General features: G+C 42.9%; 1 protein-coding gene across 1 annotated transcript; it reads left to right on the forward strand.

Annotated features, from left to right (window-relative positions):
• Positions 1–476: 476 nt before the first annotated feature.
• ephx1 (epoxide hydrolase 1, microsomal (xenobiotic)) lies at positions 477–24,346 on the forward strand. Its single transcript, XM_041782475.1, has 8 exons — positions 477–706; positions 10,148–10,328; positions 10,403–10,621; positions 10,879–11,008; positions 20,462–20,676; positions 21,030–21,138; positions 22,224–22,346; positions 22,515–24,346. Exons 1-8 carry the CDS (start codon positions 524–526, stop codon positions 22,720–22,722), a joined length of 1,368 nt encoding a protein of 455 aa, XP_041638409.1. The 5' UTR covers positions 477–523; the 3' UTR covers positions 22,723–24,346.
• The last annotated feature ends 1,794 nt before the right edge of the window (positions 24,347–26,140 follow it).

Below are 26,140 nucleotides of genomic sequence, written 5' to 3' on the forward strand. Positions count from 1 at the left end.
AGGAACCTGAGAATAATTGCATATTAAATCTCAATCGTATTTTAGGGGGAAAACAATAGACTTGATTTTTTTTGCAAATGGTTCAGCCCTGTTTTATATTATCATAATAAACCCATGGCTTTGAATCAGTCTAGTACCGATGAAGCCATGGATTATTACTTCTACATCCTTTGATTGATTTTTTTTCTAAATATTTACTAAATGCCAACCCTTTCTTAAACTACAGTCTGATGATGGTCTTACATAGCTGTGCTGCAGACAGTGCTGATGCTCCCTCACACTGGCACACCTTAGATAGGCCTATCCTCATGGGTCAGACTGTAAATGCTGTTATAGTGTAGTCAATAATGGTAGACCAGTGTGGTCAAAGATTTGAAATGAAACATTTCTGCAGTTGTCATGCTATGAAGTTCTTGGTGATTTAGATATTTTCTTTCTTTCTTTAGATACTTTCAGCATTATATTGACAGTTCTTTGGTTTTATATCTGGTGCTTCATAATTCCAGTGCAGACTCCCGGCACCATGTTCACAGAGGTGCTGGTCGCCGTGGTGATTGGAGGAATAATCCTCTTCCTCGTCCAGAGGAACAGGAAGCTGGTCCTGAAGACAGAAGATGGGTGGTGGGGGGCCGGAGCTCCTTCTGAAGGTGAAGAGGACGTCACCATCCGGCCTTTTAAAGTCAGCACCAGTGATGAAGAGATAGAGGTGAGGCTTTCTCTCACACCCTGCTCATTTAGACCAGGGGGGTCCAAACTCTTTCCACTGAGGGCCACATCCATGAATATATGAGGGTGTTGGGGCCACTTTAATATCCACATGGTGAGATATATGAACGTTTGTAACATCAAAATAATGTAGGTTAGGATATTCTTAGTGATTTAGTACCTAACCTAAGGCAGGAAGAGGAAACGCCAAGCAGAAAGGGAAAGCCTAAGGCAGGAAGAGAAAAGGTAAGGCAGGAAGAGGAAAGGTAAGGCAGGAAGAGGAAAGGTAAGGCAGGAAGAGGAAAGGTAAAGCAGGAAGAGAAAACCTAAAGCAGGAAGAGGAAACGCCAAGCAGGAAGAGAAAACCTAAAGCAGGAAGAGGAAACGCCAAGCAGGAAGGGAAAACCTAAGGCAGGAAGAGGAAAGGTAAGGCAGGAAGAGGAAAGGTAAGGCAGGAAGAGGAAAGGTAAGGCAGGAAGAGGAAAGGTCAAGCAGGAAGAGAAAACCTAAAGCAGGAAGAGGAAACGCCAAGCAGGAAGGGAAAACCTAAGGCAGGAAGAGGAAAGGTAAGGCAGGAAGAGGAAAGGTAAGGCAGGAAGAGGAAAGGTCAAGCAGGAAGAGGAAACCTAAGGCAGGAAGAGGAAACGTCAAGCAGGAAGAGGAAACCTAAGGCAGGAAGAGGAAACGTCAAGCAGGAAGGGAAAACCTAAGGCAGGAAGAGGAAACCTAAGGCAGGAAGAGGAAACCTAAGGCAGGAAGAGGAAACCTAAAGCAGGAAGAGGAAACATAAAGCAGGAAGAGGAACATAAAGCAGGAAGGGGAAACCTAAGGCAGGAAGAGGAAACGTCAAGCAGGAAGGGGAACATAAAGCAGAAAGGGAAAGCCTAAGGCAGGAAGAGAAAAGGTAAGGCAGGAAGAGGAAAGGTAAGGCAGGAAGAGGAAAGGTAAGGCAGGAAGAGGAAAGGTCAAGCAGGAAGAGAAAACCTAAAGCAGGAAGAGGAAACGCGAAGCAGGAAGAGAAAACCTAAAGCAGGAAGAGGAAACGCCAAGCAGGAAGGGAAAACCTAAGGCAGGAAGAGGAAACATAAGGCAGGAAGAGGAAACGTCAAGCAGGAAAGAAAACCTAAGGCAGGAAGAGGAAACCTAAAGCAGGAAGGGAAAACCTAAGGCAGGAAGAGGAAACCTAAGGCAGGAAGAGGAAACCTAAAGCAGGAAGAGGAAACATAAAGCAGGAAGAGGAAACCTAAGGCAGGAAGAGGAAACATAAAGCAGGAAGAGGAACGTAAAGCAGGAAGAGGAAACCTAAGGCAGGAAGAGGAAACGTCAAGCAGGAAGGGGAAACCTATGGCAGGAAGAGGAAACATAAAGCAGGGAGGGGAAACCTAAGGCAGGAAGAGGAAACATAAAGCAGGAAGGAGAAACCTAAGGCAGGAAGAGGAAACATAAAGCAGGAAGGGGAAACCTAAGGCAGGAAGAGGAAACATAAAGCAGGAAGAGGAAACCTAAGGCAGGAAGAGGAAACATAAAGCAGGAAGAGGAAACCTAAGGCAGGAAGAGGAAACGTCAAGCAGGAAGAGGAAACGTCAAGCAGGAAGGGGAACATAAAGCAGGAAGAGGAAACCTAAGGCAGGAAGAGGAAACATCAAGCAGGAAGGGGAAACCTAAGGCAGGAAGAGGAAACATAAAGCAGGAAGAGGAAACCTAAGGCAGGAAGAGGAAACCTAAAGCAGGAAGAGAAAACCTAAAGCAGGAAGAGGAAACATAAAGCAGGAAGAGGAAACGCCAAGCAGGAAGAGAAAACATAAAGCAGGAAGAGGAAACCTAAGGCAGGAAGAGGAAACATCAAGCAGGAAGGGGAAACCTAAGGCAGGAAGAGGAAACATAAAGCAGGAAGAGGAAACCTAAGGCAGGAAGAGGAAACATCAAGCAGGAAGAGGAAACCTAAGGCAGGAAGAGGAAACGTCAAGCAGGAAGAGGAAACCTATGGCAGGAAGAGGAAACGTCAAGCAGGAAGGGAAAACCTAAGGCAGGAAGAGGAAACCTAAGGCAGGAAGAGGAAACCTAAGGCAGGAAGAGGAAACCTAAAGCAGGAAGAGGAAACATAAAGCAGGAAGAGGAACATAAAGCAGGAAGGGGAAACCTAAGGCAGGAAGAGGAAACGTCAAGCAGGAAGGGGAACATAAAGCAGGAAGAGGAAACATAAAGCAGGAAGGGGAACATAAAGCAGGAAGAGGAAACCTAAGGCAGGAAGAGGAAACGTCAAGCAGGAAGGGGAAACCTATGGCAGGAAGAGGAAACATAAAGCAGGGAGGGGAAACCTAAGGCAGGAAGAGGAAACATAAAGCAGGAAGGGGAAACCTATGGCAGGAAGAGGAAACATAAAGCAGGGAGGGGAAACCTAAGGCAGGAAGAGGAAACATAAAGCAGGAAGAGGAACCCTAAGGCAGGAAGAGGAAACATAAAGCAGGAAGAGGAACGTAAAGCAGGAAGAGGAAACCTAAAGCAGGAAGAGGAAACCTAAGGCAGGAAGAGGAAAGGTAAAGCAGGAAGAGAAAACCTAAAGCAGGAAGAGGAAACGCCAAGCAGGAAGGGGAAACCTAAGGCAGGAAGAGGAAACCTAAGGCAGGAAGAGGAAACCTAAAGCAGGAAGAGGAAACATAAAGCAGGAAGAGGAAACGTCAAGCAGGAAGGGGAACATAAAGCAGGAAGAGGAAACCTAAGGCAGGAAGAGGAAACGTCAAGCAGGAAGGGGAAACCTAAGGCAGGAAGAGGAAACATAAAGCAGAAAGGGAAAACCTAAGGCAGGAAGAGGAAACCTAAGGCAGGAAGAGGAAACCTAAGGCAGGAAAAGGAAACCTAAAGCAGGAAGAGGAAACATAAAGCAGGAAGAGGAAACGCCAAGCAGGAAGAGAAAACCTAAAGCAGGAAGAGGAAACCTAAGGCAGGAAGAGGAAAGGTAAAGCAGGAAGAGAAAACCTAAAGCAGGAAGGGGAAACCTAAGGCAGGAAGAGGAAACGTCAAGCAGGAAGTGGAAACCTAAGGCAGGAAGAGGAAACATAAAGCAGGAAGAGAAAACCTAAGGCAGGAAGAGGAAACCTAAGGCAGGCAGAGGAAAGGAAAAGCAGGAAGAGGAAACCTAAAGCAGGAAGAGGAAACGCCAAGCAGGAAGGGAAAACCTAAGGCAGGAAGAGGAAACCTAAGGCAGGAAGAGGAAACCTAAGGCAGGAAAAGGAAACCTAAAGCAGGAAGAGGAAACATAAAGCAGGAAGAGGAAACGTCAAGCAGGAAGAGGAAACATAAAGCAGGGAGTGGAAACCTAAGGCAGGACGAGGAAAACCTAAGCAGGAAGAGGAAACCTAAGGCAGGAAGAGGAAACATCAAGCAGGAAGAGGAAACGACAAGCTGCATGGTCAACTTAATTCAGTTAGAGGAAACATAACGCAGGAAGTGGAAACCTAAAGCAGGAAGAGGAAACCTAAGGCAGGAAGAGGAAACATAAAGCAGGAAGAGGAAACAAAAGCAGGGAGAGGGAACCTAAGGCAGGAAGTGGAAACATAAAGCAGGGAGTGGAAACCTAAGGGAGGAAGAGGAAACATAAAGCAGAAGAGGAAACCTAAGGCAGGAAGAGGAACATAAAGCAGGAAGAGGAAGGAAACCTAAGGCAGGAAGAGGAAACGTCAAGCAGGAAGGAAACCTAAGGCAGGAAGCGGAAACGTCAAGCAGGAAGGGGAAACCTAAGGCAGGAAGAGGAAACATAAAGCAGAAAGGGAAAACCTAAGGCAGGAAGAGGAACATAAAGCAGGAAGGGGAAACCTAAGGCAGGAAGAGGAAACGTCAAACAGGAAGGGGAAACCTATGGTAGGAAGAGGAAACCTAAGGCAGGAAGAGGAAACGTCAAACAGGAAGGGGAAACCTATGGCAGGAAGAGGAAACATAAAGCAGGAAGAGGAAACCTAAGGCAGGAAGAGGAAACCTAAGGCAGGAAAAGGAAACCTAAAGCAGGAAGAGGAAACATAAAGCAGGAAGAGGAAACGTCAAGCAGGAAGAGGAAACCTTAAGCAGGAAAGGAAACCTAAAGCAGGAAGAGGAAACATAAAGCAGGAAGAGGAAACGCCAAGCAGGAAGAGAAAACCTAAAGCAGGAAGAGGAAACCTAAGGCAGGAAGGGGAACATAAAGCAGGAAGAGGAAACCTAAGGCAGGAAGAGGAAACGTCAAGCAGGAAGGGAAAACCTAAGGCAGGAAGAGGAAACCTAAGGCAGGAAAAGGAAACCTAAAGCAGGAAGAGGAAACATAAAGCAGGAAGAGGAAACGTCAAGCAGGAAGAGGAAACCTTAAGCAGGAAAGGAAACCTAAGGCAGGAAGAGGAAAGGTAAAGCAGGAAGAGAAAACCTAAAGCAGGAAGAGGAAACATAAAGCAGGAAGAGGAAACGCCAAGCAGGAAGAGAAAACATAAAGCAGGAAGAGGAAACCTAAGGCAGGAAGAGGAAACGCCAAGCAGGAAGGGGAAACCTAAGGCAGGAAGAGGAAACATAAAGCAGGAAGAGGAAACGTCAAGCAGGAAGAGGAAACCTATGGCAGGAAGAGGAAACCTAAGGCAGGAAGAGGAAACGTCAAGCAGGAAGGGGAAACCTAAGGCAGGAAGAGGAAACATAAAGCAGAAAGGGAAAACCTAAGGCAGGAAGAGGAAACATAAAGCAGGAAGGGGAACATAAAGCAGGAAGAGGAAACCTAAGGCAGGAAGAGGAAACGTCAAGCAGGAAGGGGAAACCTAAGGCAGGAAGAGGAAACATAAAGCAGGAAGGGGAAACCTAAGGCAGGAAGAGGAAACATAAAGCAGGAAGAGAAAACCTAAGGCAGGAAGAGGAAACCTAAGGCAGGAAGAGGAAACATAAAGCAGGAAGAGGAAACCTAAGGCAGGAAGAGGAAACGTCAAGCAGGAAGGGGAAACCTAAGGCAGGAAGAGGAAACATAAAGCAGGAAGGGGAAACCTAAGGCAGGAAGAGGAAACGTCAAGCAGGAAGGGGAACATAAAGCAGGAAGAGGAAACCTAAGGCAGGAAGAGGAAACATAAAGCAGGAAGAGGAAACATAAAGCAGGAAGAGGAAACGTCAAGCAGGAAGGGGAAACCTAAGGCAGGAAGGGGAAACGTCAAGCAGGAAGAGGAAACCTATGGCAGGAAGGGGAAACCTAAGGCAGGAAGAGGAAACCTAAGGCAGGAAGAGGAAACATAAAGCAGGTAGAGGAAACGTCAAGCAGGAAGAGGAAACCTATGGCAGGAAGAGGAAACCTAAGGCAGGAAGAGGAAACCTAAGGCAGGAAGAGGAAACATAAAGCAGGTAGAGGAAACATAAAGCAGGAAGAGAAAACCTAAGGCAGGAAGAGGAAACATAAAGCAGGAAGAGGAAACCTATGGCAGGAAGAGGAAACCTAAGGCAGGAAGAGGAAACATAAAGCAGGAAGAGGAAAGGTAAGGCAGGAAGAGGAAACCTAAAGCAGGAAGAGGAAACATAAAGCAGGAAGAGAAAACCTAAGGCAGGAAGAGGAAACATAAAGCAGGAAGAGGAAACCTAAGGCAGGAAGAGGAAACGTCAAGCAGGAAGGGGAAACCTAAGGCAGGAAGAGGAAACGTCAAGCAGGAAGGGGAACATAAAGCAGGAAGAGGAAACCTAAGGCAGGAAGAGGAAACATAAAGCAGGAAGAGGAAACATAAAGCAGGAAGAGGAAACGTCAAGCAGGAAGGGGAAACCTAAGGCAGGAAGGGGAAACGTCAAGCAGGAAGAGGAAACCTATGGCAGGAAGAGGAAACCTAAGGCAGGAAGAGGAAACCTAAAGCAGGAAGAGGAAACATAAAGCAGGAAGAGGAAACGTCAAGCAGGAAGGGGAACATAAAGCAGGAAGAGGAAACATAAAGCAGGAAGAGAAAACCTAAGGCAGGAAGAGGAAACATAAAGCAGGAAGAGGAAAGGTAAGGCAGGAAGAGGAAACCTAAAGCAGGAAGAGGAAACCTAAAGCAGGAAGAGGAAACATAAAGCAGGAAGAGAAAACCTAAGGCAGGAAGAGGAAACATAAAGCAGGAAGAGGAAAGGTAAGGCAGGAAGAGGAAACCTAAAGCAGGAAGAGGAAACATAAAGCAGGAAGAGAAAACCTAAGGCAGGAAGAGGAAACATAAAGCAGGAAGAGGAAACCTAAGGCAGGAAGAGGAAACGTCAAGCAGGAAGGGGAAACGTCAAGCAGGAAGAGGAAACCTATGGCGGGAAGAGGAAACCTAAAGCAGGAAGAGGAAACGTCAAGCAGGAAGAGGAAACCTAAGGCAGGAAGAGGAAACGTCAAGCAGGAAGGGGAAACGTCAAGCAGGAAGAGGAAACCTATGGCGGGAAGAGGAAACCTAAAGCAGGAAGAGGAAACGTCAAGCAGGAAGAGGAAACCTAAAGCAGGAAGAGGAAAGGTAAGGCAGGAAGAGGAAACCTAAAGCAGGAAGAGGAAACATAAAGCAGGAAGAGAAAACCTAAGGCAGGAAGAGGAAACATAAAGCAGGAAGAGGAAACCTATGGCAGGAAGAGGAAACCTAAGGCAGGAAGAGGAAACGTCAAGCAGGAAGGGGAAACGTCAAGCAGGAAGAGGAAACCTAAAGCAGGAAGAGGAAACATAAAGCAGGAAGAGAAAACCTAAGGCAGGAAGAGGAAACATAAAGCAGGAAGAGGAAACGTCAAGCAGGAAGGGGAAACGTCAAGCAGGAAGAGGAAACCTATGGCGGGAAGAGGAAACCTAAAGCAGGAAGAGGAAACGTCAAGCAGGAAGAGGAAACCTAAAGCAGGAAGAGGAAATAGCAAGCAGGAAGGGAAAACCTAAGGCAGAATAAAGGAGGAGCTGGGGTGGAGTTAGTGATGGAGCAGCATGAGAGCGGTTAGACAAAGAGCAAATCAGCTCGCTAATAGACAGTTATTTCCAGGTTTTTGGGGAAGCCAATCAGATTTCTGTTTGGCCCTAGCTAGCCATGGCTCCTCCCCTGGAATATTTTTGCTGCTATGGGCAACAGATTGATTCTGTTTTGGTATTCATTATGTTTCCCACAGTTTTGTGTAATCACAAACAAACACATCAATAAATTCTTCTTGTCAGGATGTTTGTTTACAGAATTAGCATGGTACTAAAACTCTGAGCTCAAGCTCCATGTTCAGATGTGGGCCATATAACAGGTTAATTTTAGGGTTTGCTGCAGGCCAATCAAAATTGGACTGCAGGCCACATTTTGCCCTAGGGCCATAGTTTGGACAACCCGGGTATAGACTGCAGCACACTGAGGTAAAATATGGTCGATTCTCTCACACTACAGCTGACTGCTGTTGTTCATGGAAGCAGCCAGATCTCTTAACCAGCTCATCTTCCAACATCACGGCTCCCTCCTTATTTGTGGTCTTGAATCGAGTTGTCAGTTCAGGAAATATCAAATATCAAAATTGCAAATATCAACTTTGTTTGATATTCAGGGTTTGAAGCAGTAAATCATATGTGACCAAAGCCAGATAAAGTTCCTGCAAGTCGGCATTCCACTGGTTGAGAAAAATGGAGACAAAGTTGTTTTCTTCAAAATGATAATTTTCCATTTTTTCTCATTTTATGCAAGTCTGACATTTAAACTACTCATTCGATGAAAAAAGCAACACAAATGTGATATTTAAAAGCGTTAATTTTGTGTTTTAAAATGCCCTATTCTCACAGTTGCTGCAAGGATATTGAGGGGAGGGGAAAGCGAAACTGCAGGGTGATAATTGGCTGCTCAGTCTGCCATCACTCCCAGTTTCGCCCATTGAGATGGACAATAACAAACACTGCATGGCTCAAACGCCACCCCAACGGCACGTAACTACAGCTGTTTCTAGTTATCACCTTTAACAACAAGCCTCAAGATGCACCCTGCAGCCAAGAACAGTAGAAGAGACGAAGAAGCAGCAAGAATTATCAACAGACTTCAGACAACTTCAAGATCACTTGACAGGGCAAGTTTGATGACGGCGGATTTCCTGTGGGAATATTTTGATGAGCATCACCAGTCAGAAGCTTGGTTTGGGTGGACTTTATGTAAATGTGGCTCTATTGTTCACGCCCATCACCCGGCCTGCCTGAAGGTAAAAGAAGTCCTGAAACTTTGAGCCTGCTTTTCTCAGAACAAACAGAAACTAGAACTCAAAATTCAAATGAGCGTATCTTTGTAAAATAAGCTCAGATTAAGGTGTATGAAACGTGTAAAAAACTCAAAAATGACCTCCGATGACTTGCAGGAGTTTTTATCAGCTTTGGTCACATATGAGCACCACATCCTGTAGGAGTTATTAGACCAGGGGTTTCAAACTCATGGCTCGGGGGCCAAATCTGGCCCATGGAACAGTTAATTCTGTCCCACAAGATGATCTGATATTTCTGGTCTAACTGTCCCATTAGTCTGAGGTCTGCAGATTTCCTCAAGTAAAAAAATGTGAAGTTATCCTGATGATTTAAGATATCCTTGTTAAATCTGAAAAAGTAAGGAGTAAAGATATTCAGATAAGAAGTCAGGAATGTGGGAAAAGAAATTAATTTGTGTGTTAATTTCATGTTTTTAATTTTACATCTCACAATTAGGGCTCTAACCTAGGATTCTGATTATTATTTTGTACTTTAAGCATTTCTACTCATAATTTTGACTTCTTATATAATAATTACAACTTTTAGGTTAATAATTTTACATTTAAAGTCATATTTTGACCTTGTCATGTGGTATTTTATCTCATATTTTCAACTCCTAACTTTGACTTCATAATCCCATGGTTTTATCTTTCAGACACTCCATTTAAAATTTGGAATCATATTTTGACCTTTTAAACTCATGATTTTGACTGTCTTCTATTTTTGCCTTTCAAAAACATTATTTTTCAATTTCAATATTGTGTTTTGACCTTTAAGGACTAATAAATTTACTTTTCTCAGAGGTAGAGCCTTTGAACTGATCGTTTTCTTTCATTCAAAATCATTTATCAGCAGTGCAAAGTTTTTTTCATATTTTATTCCTGGTGAAATGAGGTTGACAGTTTCTGGTTAAAAAGGTGACCCGGGTAGGCCCTCAGGCTAGACCTGAACCCAGAATCCGTCCCCTGCAGTGACACCCCTGTATTAGACGACAACCTTGACTCAGGACTCCCCCGATCATCAGGAGGGCAAATCTGGCCGAAGTTTGGCTTAAACCTGTGTAGGGTGTGTCCAGACTTAGACATACAGTAGTCCCAGTATAAACCAGTTTTCTCTCTGGGTGCTGATATACTCTGATAGTAGTGAATTTGACTATTTAATGAAGCTATAACTGATCCGTACGTGTACATGTATTGACTCTTTCCTTATAAGCTTTTTAGCCTCTTGGTAGGTCTCAGTATCTTGTGCGTTTCCTGGAAGTCTTTCCTTTTCTATCAGGACCTGTACAGGAGAATAGACCAGACTCGCCCTGTTCCTTCACTGGAGGACAGCCAGTTCCACTACGGCTTTAACTCCCAGTACCTGCAGAAGGTGATCTCTTACTGGAGAAATGACTTTGACTGGAGGAGTCAGGTGGATAAAATTAACCAGTACCCACACTTCAAAACCAAAATTGAAGGTGAGGTTACACGGCTGATAGAAATAAACCGTGCTTGTGTAGAAGCTGGTCTTACTCCTCGGTCTTCCCTGCAGGCATTGATGTCCATTACCTACATGTGAAGCCAAAGAAGGTGCCGGAGGGATCTACAGCCCTCCCTCTGATAATGGTTCATGGCTGGCCTGGTTCTTTCTATGAGTTCTACGGGTTGATCCCTCTGCTAACAGAACCAGCAGATCAAGATGACCTCGTGTTTGAGGTGATATGTCCCTCCATACCAGGCTACGGCTTTTCAGAAGCTTCACGCAAGAAAGGTGAGACGGTGGTTATTTTATTCTGAGAATTTTTAGAAATACCAACATCATTGTTACAGTCATGTAATACTTTTGAACTTCAAACATTCCTAAAACAGCAGTGCTTATCGTTGTACATCACAAAACCTGACAGACCTAGTGAAGGGGGACTACACTTGGACTCTCCTGTGCTCTCTGCCCTGGGTCTCTGCAGCGATATCTCATTTATACCCGTGTAACATCTGATGTTTAGTCTGCACATGTGTTTCTATCAACAGGTTTCGATTCGGTTTGTGCCGCGCGGATCTTCCACAAGTTAATGAAGCGTCTGGGTTTCCAGCAGTTCTACGCTCATGGAGGAGACTGGGGCTGGCTGGTCACCACCAACATGGCTCAGCTGGAGCCAAAGTAAGACAAGGATAAAGAGCTTCACGATTATTTTCCTTTTTCAGTGGAATTGCTACTAAACCCACCGTCTGTGCTGGGAGTTCACCTTCAGGGGTTTCAGTGACAGACTTCTCAGCCTGGAATTAAAAGACCAGATCCAAATATTCTCCTGAGACCAGTGGCTAGTGTTGGTCCTTAAAATGACCAAACTGATAACTTGTTCACAAGGGGTGTTTAACCAAAACTAAAGATAGGACAAATGTCATGTTAAAGGGATCGTTTGTACCTTTTGTGTGAGGGGACCATGAATAAGAAGTGTGCTCCACATAATCTACAAGAGTTATCACAGCCAGAGTTTGACCTGGGTAAACCGCTGCAGACAAGTCAGAGCCAACTCTGACTTTCTGTCTTCATTCTGTGAATTTATACTTGAAAAGAAGTTTGGGGTTCCTCGTCAGCTTCAGGCTCAGATCAATGAAACACTTTTATTCGCATTGCAGCTCGTTCTCGGCTGCCAGCTGAGGCTTCCGCTGAGTTTTTCTAGTCATTTAGATGCAGAGTGCCTGGTTGTCTGTCTCTATATGTCAGCCCTGTGATTGGCTGGTGACCAGTCCAGGATGTACCCCGCCTCTCACCCAATGACTGCTGGGATAGGCACCAGCCCCCCCCCCCCCATGATCCCTAATGCAGACCTGCCAACCTGTACGCATTTTGTGTACCATGTATGCAATTTGACACGTAAATACGCTGGTCCGACTCGCCTCTCTAAACTACGCAAAAAGCTGCGTACATGTGAGTTCTGAGGGAAATGTGCACGTGTCTGACAGCAGATGCAGCAGCGTGGTGAAGCAGTTTAAACCCATTATGCAGAGTAGCGGAGAATAACGAGTCTGCTGAACCTAGAGCGTTATATCCCCCGCTTCCCCTCCTTCCTGCCTCCTGCCCTCTGACCTCCTCCCTGTTTTTGCTAAAAAAAAACTTCAGTCCACTTTGTTTTCCTCTTCCTCTCCACATACACACGGCTGGTCGCGGTGTGTTGGCTGTCAGTGAGAGGACAGAGCGTTCAGTCTGCACGAACTTCTGGTTAAAGATTAATGAATAAAACCATGCATTTTCTCTTCACTAATATCGTAGCTGCTCCTGTTTGGTTAACAAGCTAATGCATGTCTGATTGTAGCATACAGGTCTGAATGTAGCATACAGGTCTGATTGTAGCATACAGGTCTGATTGTAGCATACAGGTCTGAATGTAGCACACAGGTCTGAATGTAGCATACAGGTCTGAATGTAGCATACAGGTCTGTTTGTAGCAGACAGGTCTGAATGTAGCAGAAAGGTCTGAATGTAGCAGAAAGGTCTGAATGTAGCATACAGGTCTGTTTGTAGCAGACAGGTCTGAATGTAGCAGACGGATCTGAATGTAGCATACAGGTCTGAATGTAGCATACAGGTCTGAATGTAGCATACAGGTCTGAATGTAGCATACAGGTCTGATTGTAGCATACAGGTCTGAATGTAGCACACAGGTCTGAATGTAGCATACAGGTCTGAATGTAGCATACAGGTCTGAATGTAGCACACAGGTCTGAATGTAGCATACAGGTCTGTTTGTAGCAGACAGGTCTGAATGTAGCAGAAAGGTCTGAATGTAGCATACAGGTCTGTTTGTAGCAGACAGGTCTGAATGTAGCAGACAGGTCTGAATGTAGCATACAGGTCTGAATGTAGCAGACAGGTCTGAATGTAGCAGACGGATCTGAATGTAGCATACAGGTCTGATTGTAGCATACAGGTCTGAATGTAGCATACAGGTCTGAATGTAGCAGACAGGTCTGTTTGTAGCATACATGTTTGAATGTAACAGACGGGTCTGAAAGTAGCATACAGGTCTGAATGTAGCAGACAGGTCTGAATGTAGCAGACAGGTCTGAATGTAGCAGACAGGTCTGAATGTAGCATTCAAGTTTGAATGTAGCAGACAGGTCTGGTTGTTTAAGACAGGTCTGAATGTAGCAGATAGGTATGAATGTAGCATACAGGTCTGAATGTAGCGTACATGTCTGAATGTAGCATACAGGTCTGAATGTAGCATACAGGTCTGAATGTAGCATACAGGTCTGAATGTAGCATACAGGTCTGAATGTAGCATACAGGTCTGAATGTAGCATACAGGTCTGAATGTAGCGTACAGGTCTGAATGTAGCATACAGGTCTGAATGTAGCGTACATGTCTGAATGTAGCATACAGGTCTGAATGTAGCATACAGGTCTGAATGTAGCATACAGGTCTGAATGTAGCATACAGGTCTGAATGTAGCATACAGGTCTGAATGTAGCATACAGGTCTGAATGTAGCGTACATGTCTGAATGTAGCAGACAGGTCTGAATGTAGCGTACAGGTCTGAATGTAGCACACAGGTCTGAATGTAGCATACAGGTCTGAATGTAGCGTACAGGTCTGAATGTAGCGTACAGGTCTGAATGTAGCATACAGGTCTGAATGTAGCATACAGGTCTGAATGTAGCATACAGGTCTGAATGTAGCATACAGGTCTGAATGTAGCAGACAGGTCTGAATGTAGCAGACAGGTCTGAATGTAGCATACAGGTCTGAATGTAGCAGACAGGTCTGAATGTAGCAGACAGGTCTGAATGTAGCATACAGGTCTGAATGTAGCATACAGGTCTGAATGTAGCATACAGGTCTGAATGTAGCATACAGGTCTGAATGTAGCATACAGGTCTGAATGTAGCACACAGGTCTGAATGTAGCATACAGGTCTGAATGTAGCACACAGGTCTGAATGTAGCACACAGGTCTGAATGTAGCATACAGGTCTGTTTGTAGCAGACAGGTCTGAATGTAGCAGACAGGTCTGAATGTAGCATACAGGTCTGTTTGTAGCAGACAGGTCTGAATGTAGCAGACAGGTCTGAATGTAGCATACAGGTCTGAATGTAGCAGACAGGTCTGAATGTAGCAGACGGATCTGAATGTAGCATACAGGTCTGATTGTAGCATACAGGTCTGAATGTAGCATACAGGTCTGAATGTAGCAGACAGGTCTGTTTGTAGCATACATGTTTGAATGTAACAGACGGGTCTGAATGTAGCATACAGGTCTGAATGTAGCAGACAGGTCTGAATGTAGCAGACAGGTCTGAATGTAGCAGACAGGTCTGAATGTAGCATTCAAGTTTGAATGTAGCAGACAGGTCTGGTTGTTTAAGACAGGTCTGAATGTAGCAGATAGGTATGAATGTAGCATACAGGTCTGAATGTAGCATACAGGTCTGAATGTAGCATACAGGTCTGAATGTAGCATACAGGTCTGAATGTAGCATACAGGTCTGAATGTAGCATACAAGTTTGAATGTAGCATACAGGTCTGGTTGTTTAAGACAGGTCTGAATGTAGCAGATAGGTATGAATGTAGCATACAGGTCTGAATGTAGCAGACAGGTCTGAATGTAGCAGACAGGTCTGAATGTAGCATACAGGTCTGAATGTAGCAGACAGGTCTGAATGTAGCATTCAAGTTTGAATGTAGCAGACAGGTCTGGTTGTTTAAGACAGGTCTGAATGTAGCAGATAGGTATGAATGTAGCATACAGGTCTGAATGTAGCATACAAGTTTGAATGTAGCATACAGGTCTGAATGTAGCATACAGGTCTGAATGTAGCATACAGGTCTGAATGTAGCAAACAGGTCTGAATGTAGCATACAGGTCTGAATGTAGCATACAGGTCTGAATGTAGCAGACAGGTCTGAATGTAGCAGACAGGTCTGAATGTAGCATACAAGTTTGAATGTAGCATACAGGTCTGGTTGTTTAAGACAGGTCTGAATGTAGCAGATAGGTATGAATGTAGCATACAGGTCTGAATGTAGCATACAGGTCTGAATGTAGCATACAGGTCTGAATGTATCATACAGGTCTGAATGTAGCAGACAGGTCTGAATGTAGCATACAGGTCTGAATGTAGCAGACAGGTCTGAATGTAGCAGACAGGTCTGAATGTAGCAGACAGGTCTGAATGTAGTATACAGGTCTGAATGTAGCAGACAGGTCTGTTTGTAGCAGACAGGTCTGAATGTAGCAGACAGGTCTGAATGTAGCAGACAGGTCTGAATGTAGCAGACAGGTCTGAATGTAGCATACATGTTTGAATGTAACAGACAGGTCTGGTTGTTTAAGACAGGTCTGAATGTAGCAGATAGGTCTGAATGTAGCATACAAGTTTGAATGTAGCATACAGGTCTGGTTGTTTAAGACAGGTCTGAATGTAGCAGATAGGTATGAATGTAGCATACAGGTCTGAATGTAGCATACAGGTCTGAATGTAGCATACAGGTCTGAATGTAGCATACAGGTCTGAATGTAGCAGACAGGTCTGAATGTAGCAGACAGGTCTGAATGTAGCAGACAGGTCTGAATGTAGCATACAGGTCTGAATGTAGCAGACAGGTCTGAATGTAGCAGACAGGTCTGAATGTAGCAGACAGGTCTGAATGTAGTATACAGGTCTGAATGTAGCAGACAGGTCTGTTTGTAGCATACATGTTTGAATGTTTAAGACAGGTCTGAATGTAGCAGATAGGTATGAATGTAGCATACAGGTCTGAATGTAGCAAACAGGTCTGTTTGTAGCATACATGTTTGAATGTAACAGACAGGTCTGGTTGTTTAAGACAGGTCTGAATGTAGCAGACAGGTCTGAATGTAGCATACAAGTTTGAATGTAGCATACAAGTTTGAATGTAGCAGACAGGTCTGGTTGTTTAAGACAGGTCTGAATGTAGCAGATAGGTATGAATGTAGCATACAGGTCTGAATGTAACATACAAGTTTGAATGTAGCATACAGGTCTGAATGTAGCAGACAGGTCTGAATGTAGCAGACAGGTCTGAATGTAGCAGACAGGTCTGAATGTAGCAGACAGGTCTGAATGTAGCAGACAGGTCTGATTGTAGCATACAGGTCTGAATGTAGCAGACAAGTCTGATGTAGCATACAGGTCTGAATGTAGCAGACAGGTCTGAATGTAGCAGACAGGTCTGATTGTAGCATACAGGTCTGAATGTAGCAGACAGGTCTGAATGTAGCATACAGGTCTGATTGTAGCATACAGGTCTGAATGTAGCAGACAGGTCTGAATGTAGCATACAGGTCTGAATGTAGCATACAGGTCTGAATGTAGCACACAGGTCTGAATGTAGCATACAGGTCTGTTTGTAGCAGACAGGTCTGAATGTAGCAGAAAGGTCTGAATGTAGCATACAGGTCTGTTTGTAGCAGACAGGTCTGAATGTAGCAGACAGGTCTGAATGTAGCATACAGGTCTGAATGTAGCAGACAGGTCTGAATGTAGCAGACAGGTCTGAATGTAGCATACAGGTCTGAATGTAGCATACAGGTCTGAATGTAGCATACAGGTCTGAATGTAGCAGACAGGTCTGTTTGTAGCATACATGTTTGAATGTAACAGACGGGTCTGAATGTAGCATACAGGTCTGAATGTAGCAGACAGGTCTGAATGTAGCAGACAGGTCTGAATGTAGCAGACAGGTCTGAATGTAGCATTCAAGTTTGAATGTAGCAGACAGGTCTGGTTGTTTAAGACAGGTCTGAATGTAGCATACAAGTTTGAATGTAGCATACAGGTCTGAATGTAGCATACAGGTCTGAATGTAGCATACAGGTCTGAATGTAGCATACAGGTCTGAATGTAGCATACAAGTTTGAATGTAGCATACAGGTCTGGTTGTTTAAGACAGGTCTGAATGTAGCAGATAGGTATGAATGTAGCATACAGGTCTGAATGTAGCAGACAGGTCTGAATGTAGCAGACAGGTCTGAATGTAGCATACAGGTCTGAATGTAGCAGACAGGTCTGAATGTAGCATTCAAGTTTGAATGTAGCAGACAGGTCTGGTTGTTTAAGACAGGTCTGAATGTAGCAGATAGGTATGAATGTAGCATACAGGTCTGAATGTAGCATACAAGTTTGAATGTAGCATACAGGTCTGAATGTAGCATACAGGTCTGAATGTAGCATACAGGTCTGAATGTAGCAAACAGGTCTGAATGTAGCATACAGGTCTGAATGTAGCATACAGGTCTGAATGTAGCAGACAGGTCTGAATGTAGCAGACAGGTCTGAATGTAGCATACAAGTTTGAATGTAGCATACAGGTCTGGTTGTTTAAGACAGGTCTGAATGTAGCAGATAGGTATGAATGTAGCATACAGGTCTGAATGTAGCATACAGGTCTGAATGTAGCATACAGGTCTGAATGTATCATACAGGTCTGAATGTAGCAGACAGGTCTGAATGTAGCAGACAGGTCTGAATGTAGCATACAGGTCTGAATGTAGCAGACAGGTCTGAATGTAGCAGACAGGTCTGAATGTAGCAGACAGGTCTGAATGTAGTATACAGGTCTGAATGTAGCAGACAGGTCTGTTTGTAGCAGACAGGTCTGAATGTAGCAGACAGGTCTGAATGTAGCAGACAGGTCTGAATGTAGCATACATGTTTGAATGTAACAGACAGGTCTGGTTGTTTAAGACAGGTCTGAATGTAGCAGATAGGTCTGAATGTAGCATACAAGTTTGAATGTAGCATACAGGTCTGGTTGTTTAAGACAGGTCTGAATGTAGCAGATAGGTATGAATGTAGCATACAGGTCTGAATGTAGCATACAGGTCTGAATGTAGCATACAGGTCTGAATGTATCATACAGGTCTGAATGTAGCAGACAGGTCTGAATGTAGCAGACAGGTCTGAATGTAGCAGACAGGTCTGAATGTAGCATACAGGTCTGAATGTAGCAGACAGGTCTGAATGTAGCAGACAGGTCTGAATGTAGCAGACAGGTCTGAATGTAGTATACAGGTCTGAATGTAGCAGACAGGTCTGTTTGTAGCATACATGTTTGAATGTTTAAGACAGGTCTGAATGTAGCAGATAGGTATGAATGTAGCATACAGGTCTGAATGTAGCAAACAGGTCTGTTTGTAGCATACATGTTTGAATGTAACAGACAGGTCTGGTTGTTTAAGACAGGTCTGAATGTAGCAGACAGGTCTAAATGTTGCAGACAGGTCTGAATGTAGCAGACAGGTCTGAATGTAGCATACAAGTTTGAATGTAGCATACAAGTTTGAATGTAGCAGACAGGTCTGGTTGTTTAAGACAGGTCTGAATGTAGCAGATAGGTATGAATGTAGCATACAGGTCTGAATGTAACATACAAGTTTGAATGTAGCATACAGGTCTGAATGTAGCAGACAGGTCTGAATGTAGCAGACAGGTCTGAATGTAGCAGACAGGTCTGAATGTAGCAGACAGGTCTGATTGTAGCATACAGGTCTGAATGTAGCAGACAAGTCTGATGTAGCATACAGGTCTGAATGTAGCAGACAGGTCTGAATGTAGCAGACAGGTCTGATTGTAGCATACAGGTCTGAATGTAGCAGACAGGTCTGAATGTAGCAGACAGGTCTGAATGTAGCAGACAGGTCTGAATGTAGCATACAGGTCTGAATGTAGCATACAGGTCTGAATGTAGCAGACAGGTCTGAATGTATCATACAGGTCTGAATGTAGCATAAAGGTCTGAATGTAGCATAAAGGTCTGAATGTAGCATACAGGTCTGAATGTAGCATACACGTCTGATATGAGATGGACAGACAGCAGTGACGGAGAGATGAGGGAGAATGACAGGAGCACACTGCATAAACTTTCTGCGTATTGTTAGGGTAAAGACACGATTTGATGGTAGATTTTTTGTTTTAATTACCGTTTAACTCCAGTAGTGCTGATGGTGTGATGACACTGTTAGAGAGAAAAAAGGGATTTATTTACATCAGTTCTATAAACATCAGACCCCAGTGTGATAGTAGAATATGGACCAAACTCTAACAAAGTTTAATGGATTTATAATTATGTTAGGAATATTTTCCTATTACTCTGACCATCAGTAAATATGTAAGGGGTGTCCAAACTATGGCCTGTGGGCCAACTGTGGCCCTTGGTCCTTTTGAATTGGCCTGTAAGAAATCCATTAAAAAGGCCCACATAAGAACATAGAACTTGTACTTTATTTTATTTCTTAGTTTGACTAGGATTAACAATATTGGGGTTTATACCATATGGAGATATTTACAAATTAAATTTATCCAATATCAATACCAGTATAAAAATGCATAGACCTAACACTTAAAACACAGTTTACAGATGAACACAGAGACATACTTCAGTCTCGAGAACACATTTTAAAGTTTAAGTAAATAGGATGAACACAGAAAAAGACTTCAGCTGTCTGTTGGTCCTGCCTAAAGTTAAAAAAACAACAAAGATAAAAGGTTTACAGCAGCAAATAGTAGCAGTCTAATCTGTCTCAAGGTCTGATTTCTAAATCATACTGCTCTAATCATCTTCAAGCACCAACACGTCTATAAAGTTAGTCAGCTTCCAGCAGGTTGCTCTTGTTTTGTGTCTGGATGTGGAGATGAACCATCAGTGCCTCTCTTCTCTCCCCAAAATCCTTAACAATGATTGGCTGTTAGCTTTGTTAGACATTAATGTAGGGCTGTAATTAAGGCTGTTTTGCTTTTGTTTTAAAGTACTTTCACTTCCTGAGCATATATTTTGGTTACATGTTGGTTTTAGAGATGTAACAAACATTTTATATATTGTGCTACAGGTTTTAAATTTAAAAGCCTCCAGGCATCTGGGACCTGTGTCTATGTAACTATGTGTCCATGTCAAATAAGTGCTTAATGAATACAAAAATCATTTTTTGTTCCGTGCTACAAGATTGTCAATCTCTGTAGCACCAGTGCTATGTATATGTATGTGTATCTACAGTGCTTAACAAATGTATTAGAGCACCCTAACCCTAACCACAGTCAGGTTTCTGCCACAGCTGCCCTAAATTAACAGCATTGGTAATTACCAAAATCATTTTTGATGTTCCTGCAATGGTTAATACACCAATATGTAGAAGCTCTTTAACCCAAATGATATTTTTAATGCTAAAATAGAATTATTATTGTTATCCATGAATTTTCAAATTTACTGATTTACAAAAAAACTGAAAAAATAGTAAAGCACATTAATATTTCTGATGAATATGTCAGATTATAGTTATTTACTGTCATTCCTAAAGAGAAAAATGAGTTTCAGTGGTTGAATGTTATACTTGATTCATTTCTGACTTCTCAGAGAAGCCCAGTGAGCCGGCTCAAATTTGGGTGAATTCAGTTTGAAATTCCTCATTCCTGTTCAAAATGGTAAAACGTGGAGTGCTAATACATATTTTTGATTTAGAAATCAGACACACTTGTCTTCATGTGAGTTTTTGCAGTCAGAATCACCAATCATTGTTTTCCTCAACACTTTATTTTTAGTGATTAGTCAGCTGTATTTCACTCCGTCATTGTTTCTGTCCTCATCCTTCAGAACAGTCAAAGGCCTCCATGTGAACTTTGCCCCGCCCTCCAAACCAGGACCGTCCATTATGTTATCCATCATGCTGGGCCGACACTTCCCAAAGCTGTTTGGTTTCACTGACCTGGATGTTCAGCGTCTGTTTCCCTGCATGGACAAACTGGTGGTGGAGCCCATCAAAGAGACGGGCTACATGCACATCCAGGCCACCAAACCTGACACTGTGGGTAAGGACCTGGGCTGACTCCATGTATGGTCTACATGAGACATCACTGTGTTTAGTCTGAACAGAGGAGAAAGGACAGAGGGACCTGGTGTGGTCTGCATTTTCTCTGTACCTGCAAATATACTTAAACTATGAAGAAATGTGATGGAAAATCTGACCTGTAATTCTGCTTCTAGCTTTTCTCACAATAATGACTGTATTAAATAACATGTCTTTCAGGTCTGTATGTGGATTTGAATGGCTGTCTGAGCTTGATAGAAAAGTGTGGTCCCCAGACTCTGGCACTGGGTTTTGGGGGTTGTGGTCTGAACCCCCTCACCCATGGACTCATTTCTGGCTCTGATTTTCCCCCAGGTCGAGGACTCAATGACTCTCCAGTAGGTCTGGCCACCTACATACTGGAGAAATTTTCCACATGGACCAGCCATGACTTCAGGAATCTGGAGGACGGAGGACTCACCAGGTAACGAGAGCAGGTCCTACACGGACCCATCAGGCAGCACATAAGGAACCATGAATAAAGGCTGTGTCCTGTCCTGTTAACTCCTAAATGAATGCACCATTTTATAGCGCTGTCTGCGTTCTGAGTGAGCATGGCTGTGCTCTATAGTGCACTCATTGTATCGCAGAATGCACTGCAATAATAAGGGAACACCCAACACTGTCTGTGTCTGCAGCAATCATGAATATAGAACACAGAAGCACAGAAAAGTTCATATTTTCAGGCGTTTTTGCAGAAATCAATCATCTATTTTACCAAAGAATTTCTTCTTTACAATGACTACGGTCATGAAACCAACAAACAAATGAGATACTGCATGAAAATATGCATGATTACAATATTAAACAAGTTTTTAAAAACATTAAACAAGTTTTTGAACCGGTCCAGTTTTCTTTGGGGACCAGGCAGTACTTTTTTTTAGGGTGACACAGATCAGATAAAACATTCTGAGCTTGCCTAAGAACGGACTGATCATAAATGGTCTGAAGGGAGAGGTTTTCAGTTTAACCATTATGGCAGTCTGCACCAGACGAGCAAGGTGGAATTTTAACTGGGCAGATAAATTACCATTCCCCTTCGACGTCCTGTACTGGATTAGCTCCCCAAAACAGCCTGATAAAACAACAAGCTGAGCTGGCATAAGAAAAGCAGGTTATCTTAGTAAGCACTGAGATGTCTGTAGCTGACCTGTTGTCTTTGTCATCCTGGATTAACAGAAGGTCAAGAACCATCACCTCAGTTTCCTTCATATCTATGAGATGTTATCACCACACCAATAAAACCAAAGACTGCACCTTAGTAAAGTGCAGTAGGGGGTCTGAGGATGGTAGCATCATCAGGAAATGTAAAATCAGAATCTCCATGGAAGCTGCTGCTGCTGCAATCATTGCTATAAAGAGTAAAAAGGACAGTTTGGCTCTAGTTCTGTCTGAGATTTATAGATTTATAATATAGAAGTGTTCTATATTGTCCACCACAGACAGGGTAGGGAGCAGGGGTGAGTGTGTGAGTTCACACACAGCTGAGGTGAATGTGGTGTGTTGTAGGAAGTTCTCTCTGGATGACCTGCTGACTAATGTGATGATCTACTGGACGTCCGGCTGCATCATCTCCTCCATGAGATTCTACAAGGAAAACTTTGGCCAAGGCCTCGACCAGCCTCACGCCAGGTAGGTGACAACCTCTGAGGATTAGCACTTTACCAAAATGTTCATTTTTAGGCAGGGTTTTGGTCCCTGGAGAGCCACAGCAACATTCACTGGCCAGTTAAAGCTCATCTATTCTCATAACACCATCATTTCTCCTAAATCTTAAACTAACATGATTGTCTTCTGCAGGATACCGGTCTACGTCCCCACTGGCTTCGCCTGCTTTCCCAATGAGCTGATGCACACTCCAAAACTCTGGGTCAAGCAGAAATACCGGAAACTGGTCACATACACGTGCATGGCCCGTGGTGGCCATTTTGCTGCCATGGAGGAGCCACAGCTGATGGCAGAGGACATCCAGAACTTCATCAAGATAGTGGAGAAGAAGAAGAAGTAGTAGAGTCGAGGAAGGTGGATGGAGGAAAGTCATGGATGGATGTTTTCTTGGTTTAGAAAAATAAAAGATGTGAGCAGGAAGAAAACAAGAAAGAGTTTATTGGGAGTGAATGAGCTCTTTGCTTCTGTATGAGCGAGATTCAGTTTACTCTAATAATAAAATATAGCTCTAGTTTTAATCACACCCAATCAGTCTGAAGATAGCGGTCTTCACCCGCACTACTAATATATTTTTATTTGACCAGTCAGAGAAGAGAACCAGAGAGGGATGAGCAGAATCATTTTGACCTCAGAGTTTCTGGATCCAGTGGTTATTCAGATTCTAAGACAAGCGCGATTATTAAAAACAAGTAGATTTTAGAGTCAGTGTCTTTATCAACAGCAAGATTGCCCATCTGTAAAATTCTCAGCTTGTTGCAGCTTAAACCTTGAAACGGGATGCATTTTCTTTCCCCTGCTAAAGTTTCTGTTGACCCTAAAGCTGTCCTGTTGGAAGGCCTGTTTATTACCCTTTTAAATGGAGCCACATTTAGTAAGGAGCATGCCTTTGTGGGATGAGCAGCAGAGCTGAGATTGTGGGTTGCACCCATGAAAAATTTGCCAAGTCTCTGCCAATGCCAAACAGATTATTCTAGCATTGACCCTTGTTTGGTGGTTTTTGGTTAACGTTCCTCCACATGTTCAGGTTCCACATGCTGACGACACCAACGGGTCAATAGCAACAGCAGAATCAGCTGTTCGGCATTGGCAGAGAAGATTTGGCACATTTTTCATGGGCGCAACCCATACTCAGCTCTGCTGCTCATCCTTAGAAATGTGGCTCCATTTAACCCTTTATGACCTACCATAGACAAAGATAAAATTAAATTGTGCTGAATTTGCAAAAAGACAGCATGTTTATCAAAGGTAAACTATTCACAGTAGTCTCTAAGTGTGCCAGATAGTTTTGAGCATACATGTGTTTGCAGAAGACCGTGTTGAAACAAAAACAAGTGCGACTCGTGACCTGCAAGACCACAACGCCACAGGTTTCATGCAGTCAAACGTCATCTTACGTCATCACGTACATGTAAAGTAGGAAGTGTTGTTGAAGGCGATGGCCCAGATTATATTGTTTTTGATGTGTGCGCTTATTACTACATTTCTGCAAAAGAAGGACAGATATTTCTGGAAGGAAACAGAACTCTGGGACTCAATGAAGGTGTGATCTGTGTTACTCCTCCAGTTTTATATGCAAAAAGAATTGTTGCTCTATCTCATTTAGTTGCACTTCCATCTACGGTCAAAGATAGAAATGATCAGGTCTTAAAGGGTTAAAGGGGAAATAAACAGGATTTCTAAATGGATACGATTTATTGTCTAAAAGCATTGTTACAAAAAGAAATAATCTACTAAACACACATTTCCTCACTTTCTGTGCTAGGTTTAGAAGTGACAACAGTGGTAGTTTTTAAAAAGATGGTTTCTGAAGTGTGTAAGGCCTGTTAGGTGTATGGAGTGATTCAGGATGGTAGAGACAGACCGACATGTGTAGCACACATGTGCATCTTTAAGGCCACAAGTGTAAGAAATGACGAGCTGCTCATGTTAATTCTGAAGATACTGAATAAATCTGTAATACCCTTTATTGATTTTGTCACATGATGTTAACATAAACACATTTTTTTGGTTTCTCACTAGAAGAATTTAATGCTGATGTTGCAGAATTGGTTTTAGAGTTTCTCTCCCAACGTTGGCTCAGGTAGTTTCTGGATGTGTTTGTACAACTGCTGAAGTTACAGAAACAAACAGAACATTTGTTTTTAACTTTGCCACTGAAGATGAATTCCAGAGTTTTCTACCACTGAAAAACGACCAGGATGACCAGTTCCTGCTCAGGATTTTACACATTTCTCTGTTTTTCATCAAACAAAACTCAGTTTTGATCTGTTTAACTCTCCTCATCTTTCTTTATGTAAGGCAACAACGGTATGTTCACCAACCAGCAGACCTTTTTACAAACCCCAGTTCCAAAAAAGTTGAGACATTGCGTAAAATTAAAAAATAAAAGCAGATTTACAATTTTCTTCAACCTCTAACCAACTGAAAACAGCACGAAGAGAGGGCATTTGATTTTTAAAGTCATAGATTTTTTTCTTTTTGGTTGATATTCTGAACTTTCTGAATTTGATTCCTGCAACAGCTTACAAAAAATTGGGGCAGGGACTGAGAAAATAATGAAATGCTAAAAAAGAAAACACTTGGAACACTCACAGGTAAGAAGGTTAATCAGTAACAGGTGAGAGTATAAAAGAAGCCCTTCTCCTGAAAGGGTCAGAAAAATGTGTTAAAAATAGGCCAGCAGTTTATAAACAGTGGGCCTCCTTCACCAGAGTCTTCCTAGGATTTTCTTGCAGCAGGGGGCACTGAGGCTCTGGAGCTGCTGTTTGTAGTACACTGGATACCGTCAGTGGCCATGCTTGGCTCTGAATATCTGCATTCCTGTTCTGCTCTGAAACAGTCATCCGGCCCTGGGCCTGCCACAAGCTGTGATGCATGCACAACTCCTCGTTAGTACAGTGCAGTGGTTCTTGACCTTGAGATTCCCTAAAAACTAAGAATATTTTTTAAATTACACTGTTGCCACTTTACACCAATTTTAATCCATGTTCATCCATTTCCCAACCAATTTTAACACATTTTTGCCACTTAAAACCCATTTTTGTCCATTTTAAATCCTCTCCACCACTTTTTCTGCCTTTTTTTGCCGCTTCTAAACAAATTCTTGCCACATAAGCATAATGTTGCCTCTGTTGACCCATTATTGCCACTTTTAACCACTTTTCACACCTGTTTTTTTCCCATTTTACCTATATTTCACTGATATGCCCATTTTTGCTAGTTTAATCAATTTCTGTTACAATCTGCATATTTTCTCTTTCTCAGATAAATGTTTTTTTGTTGCCAGTTTCTATCACTTTTTCATCCCATTTCACCAAAATTTCACATGATTTTGCCAATTTAAAGCAATTTCAGCCATTTTTAATTCCTTTTTACTACTATTAATGCCCATTTTGCCATTGATTTTTTTGGTTGCCATTTTTATGTAATTGTTGCCATTTCTAACCCATTTCTGTTATTTTTAAAATCCAAACTCACCACTTTTCCCACCTTTTTTCTTGCCATTATTAACCCATTTTAGCAATTTTTAACCCATTTTATTCTTTTTTTTTTTTTTTTCAACAAGATAGATTTACATTTTTAGGAAGGCTATTTACTACCCAAATGATTACAGAAAGATATTTGTTTCTTTGATAAGAGTGGTTATTTTATCAGCTTAAATATAAAATATGGAGCTTAACTTTATAACGGACCAGGATTTTGCTGGCCCCCCGTTTGGCTGGGCCCCAGAAAGCTCTCCCCTTTATCCCGCCTCGTGG

This window comes from Cheilinus undulatus, unplaced genomic scaffold (genome assembly GCF_018320785.1).
Source record: "Cheilinus undulatus unplaced genomic scaffold, ASM1832078v1 Contig3, whole genome shotgun sequence".
NCBI classification, from domain to species: domain Eukaryota; kingdom Metazoa; phylum Chordata; class Actinopteri; order Labriformes; family Labridae; genus Cheilinus; species Cheilinus undulatus.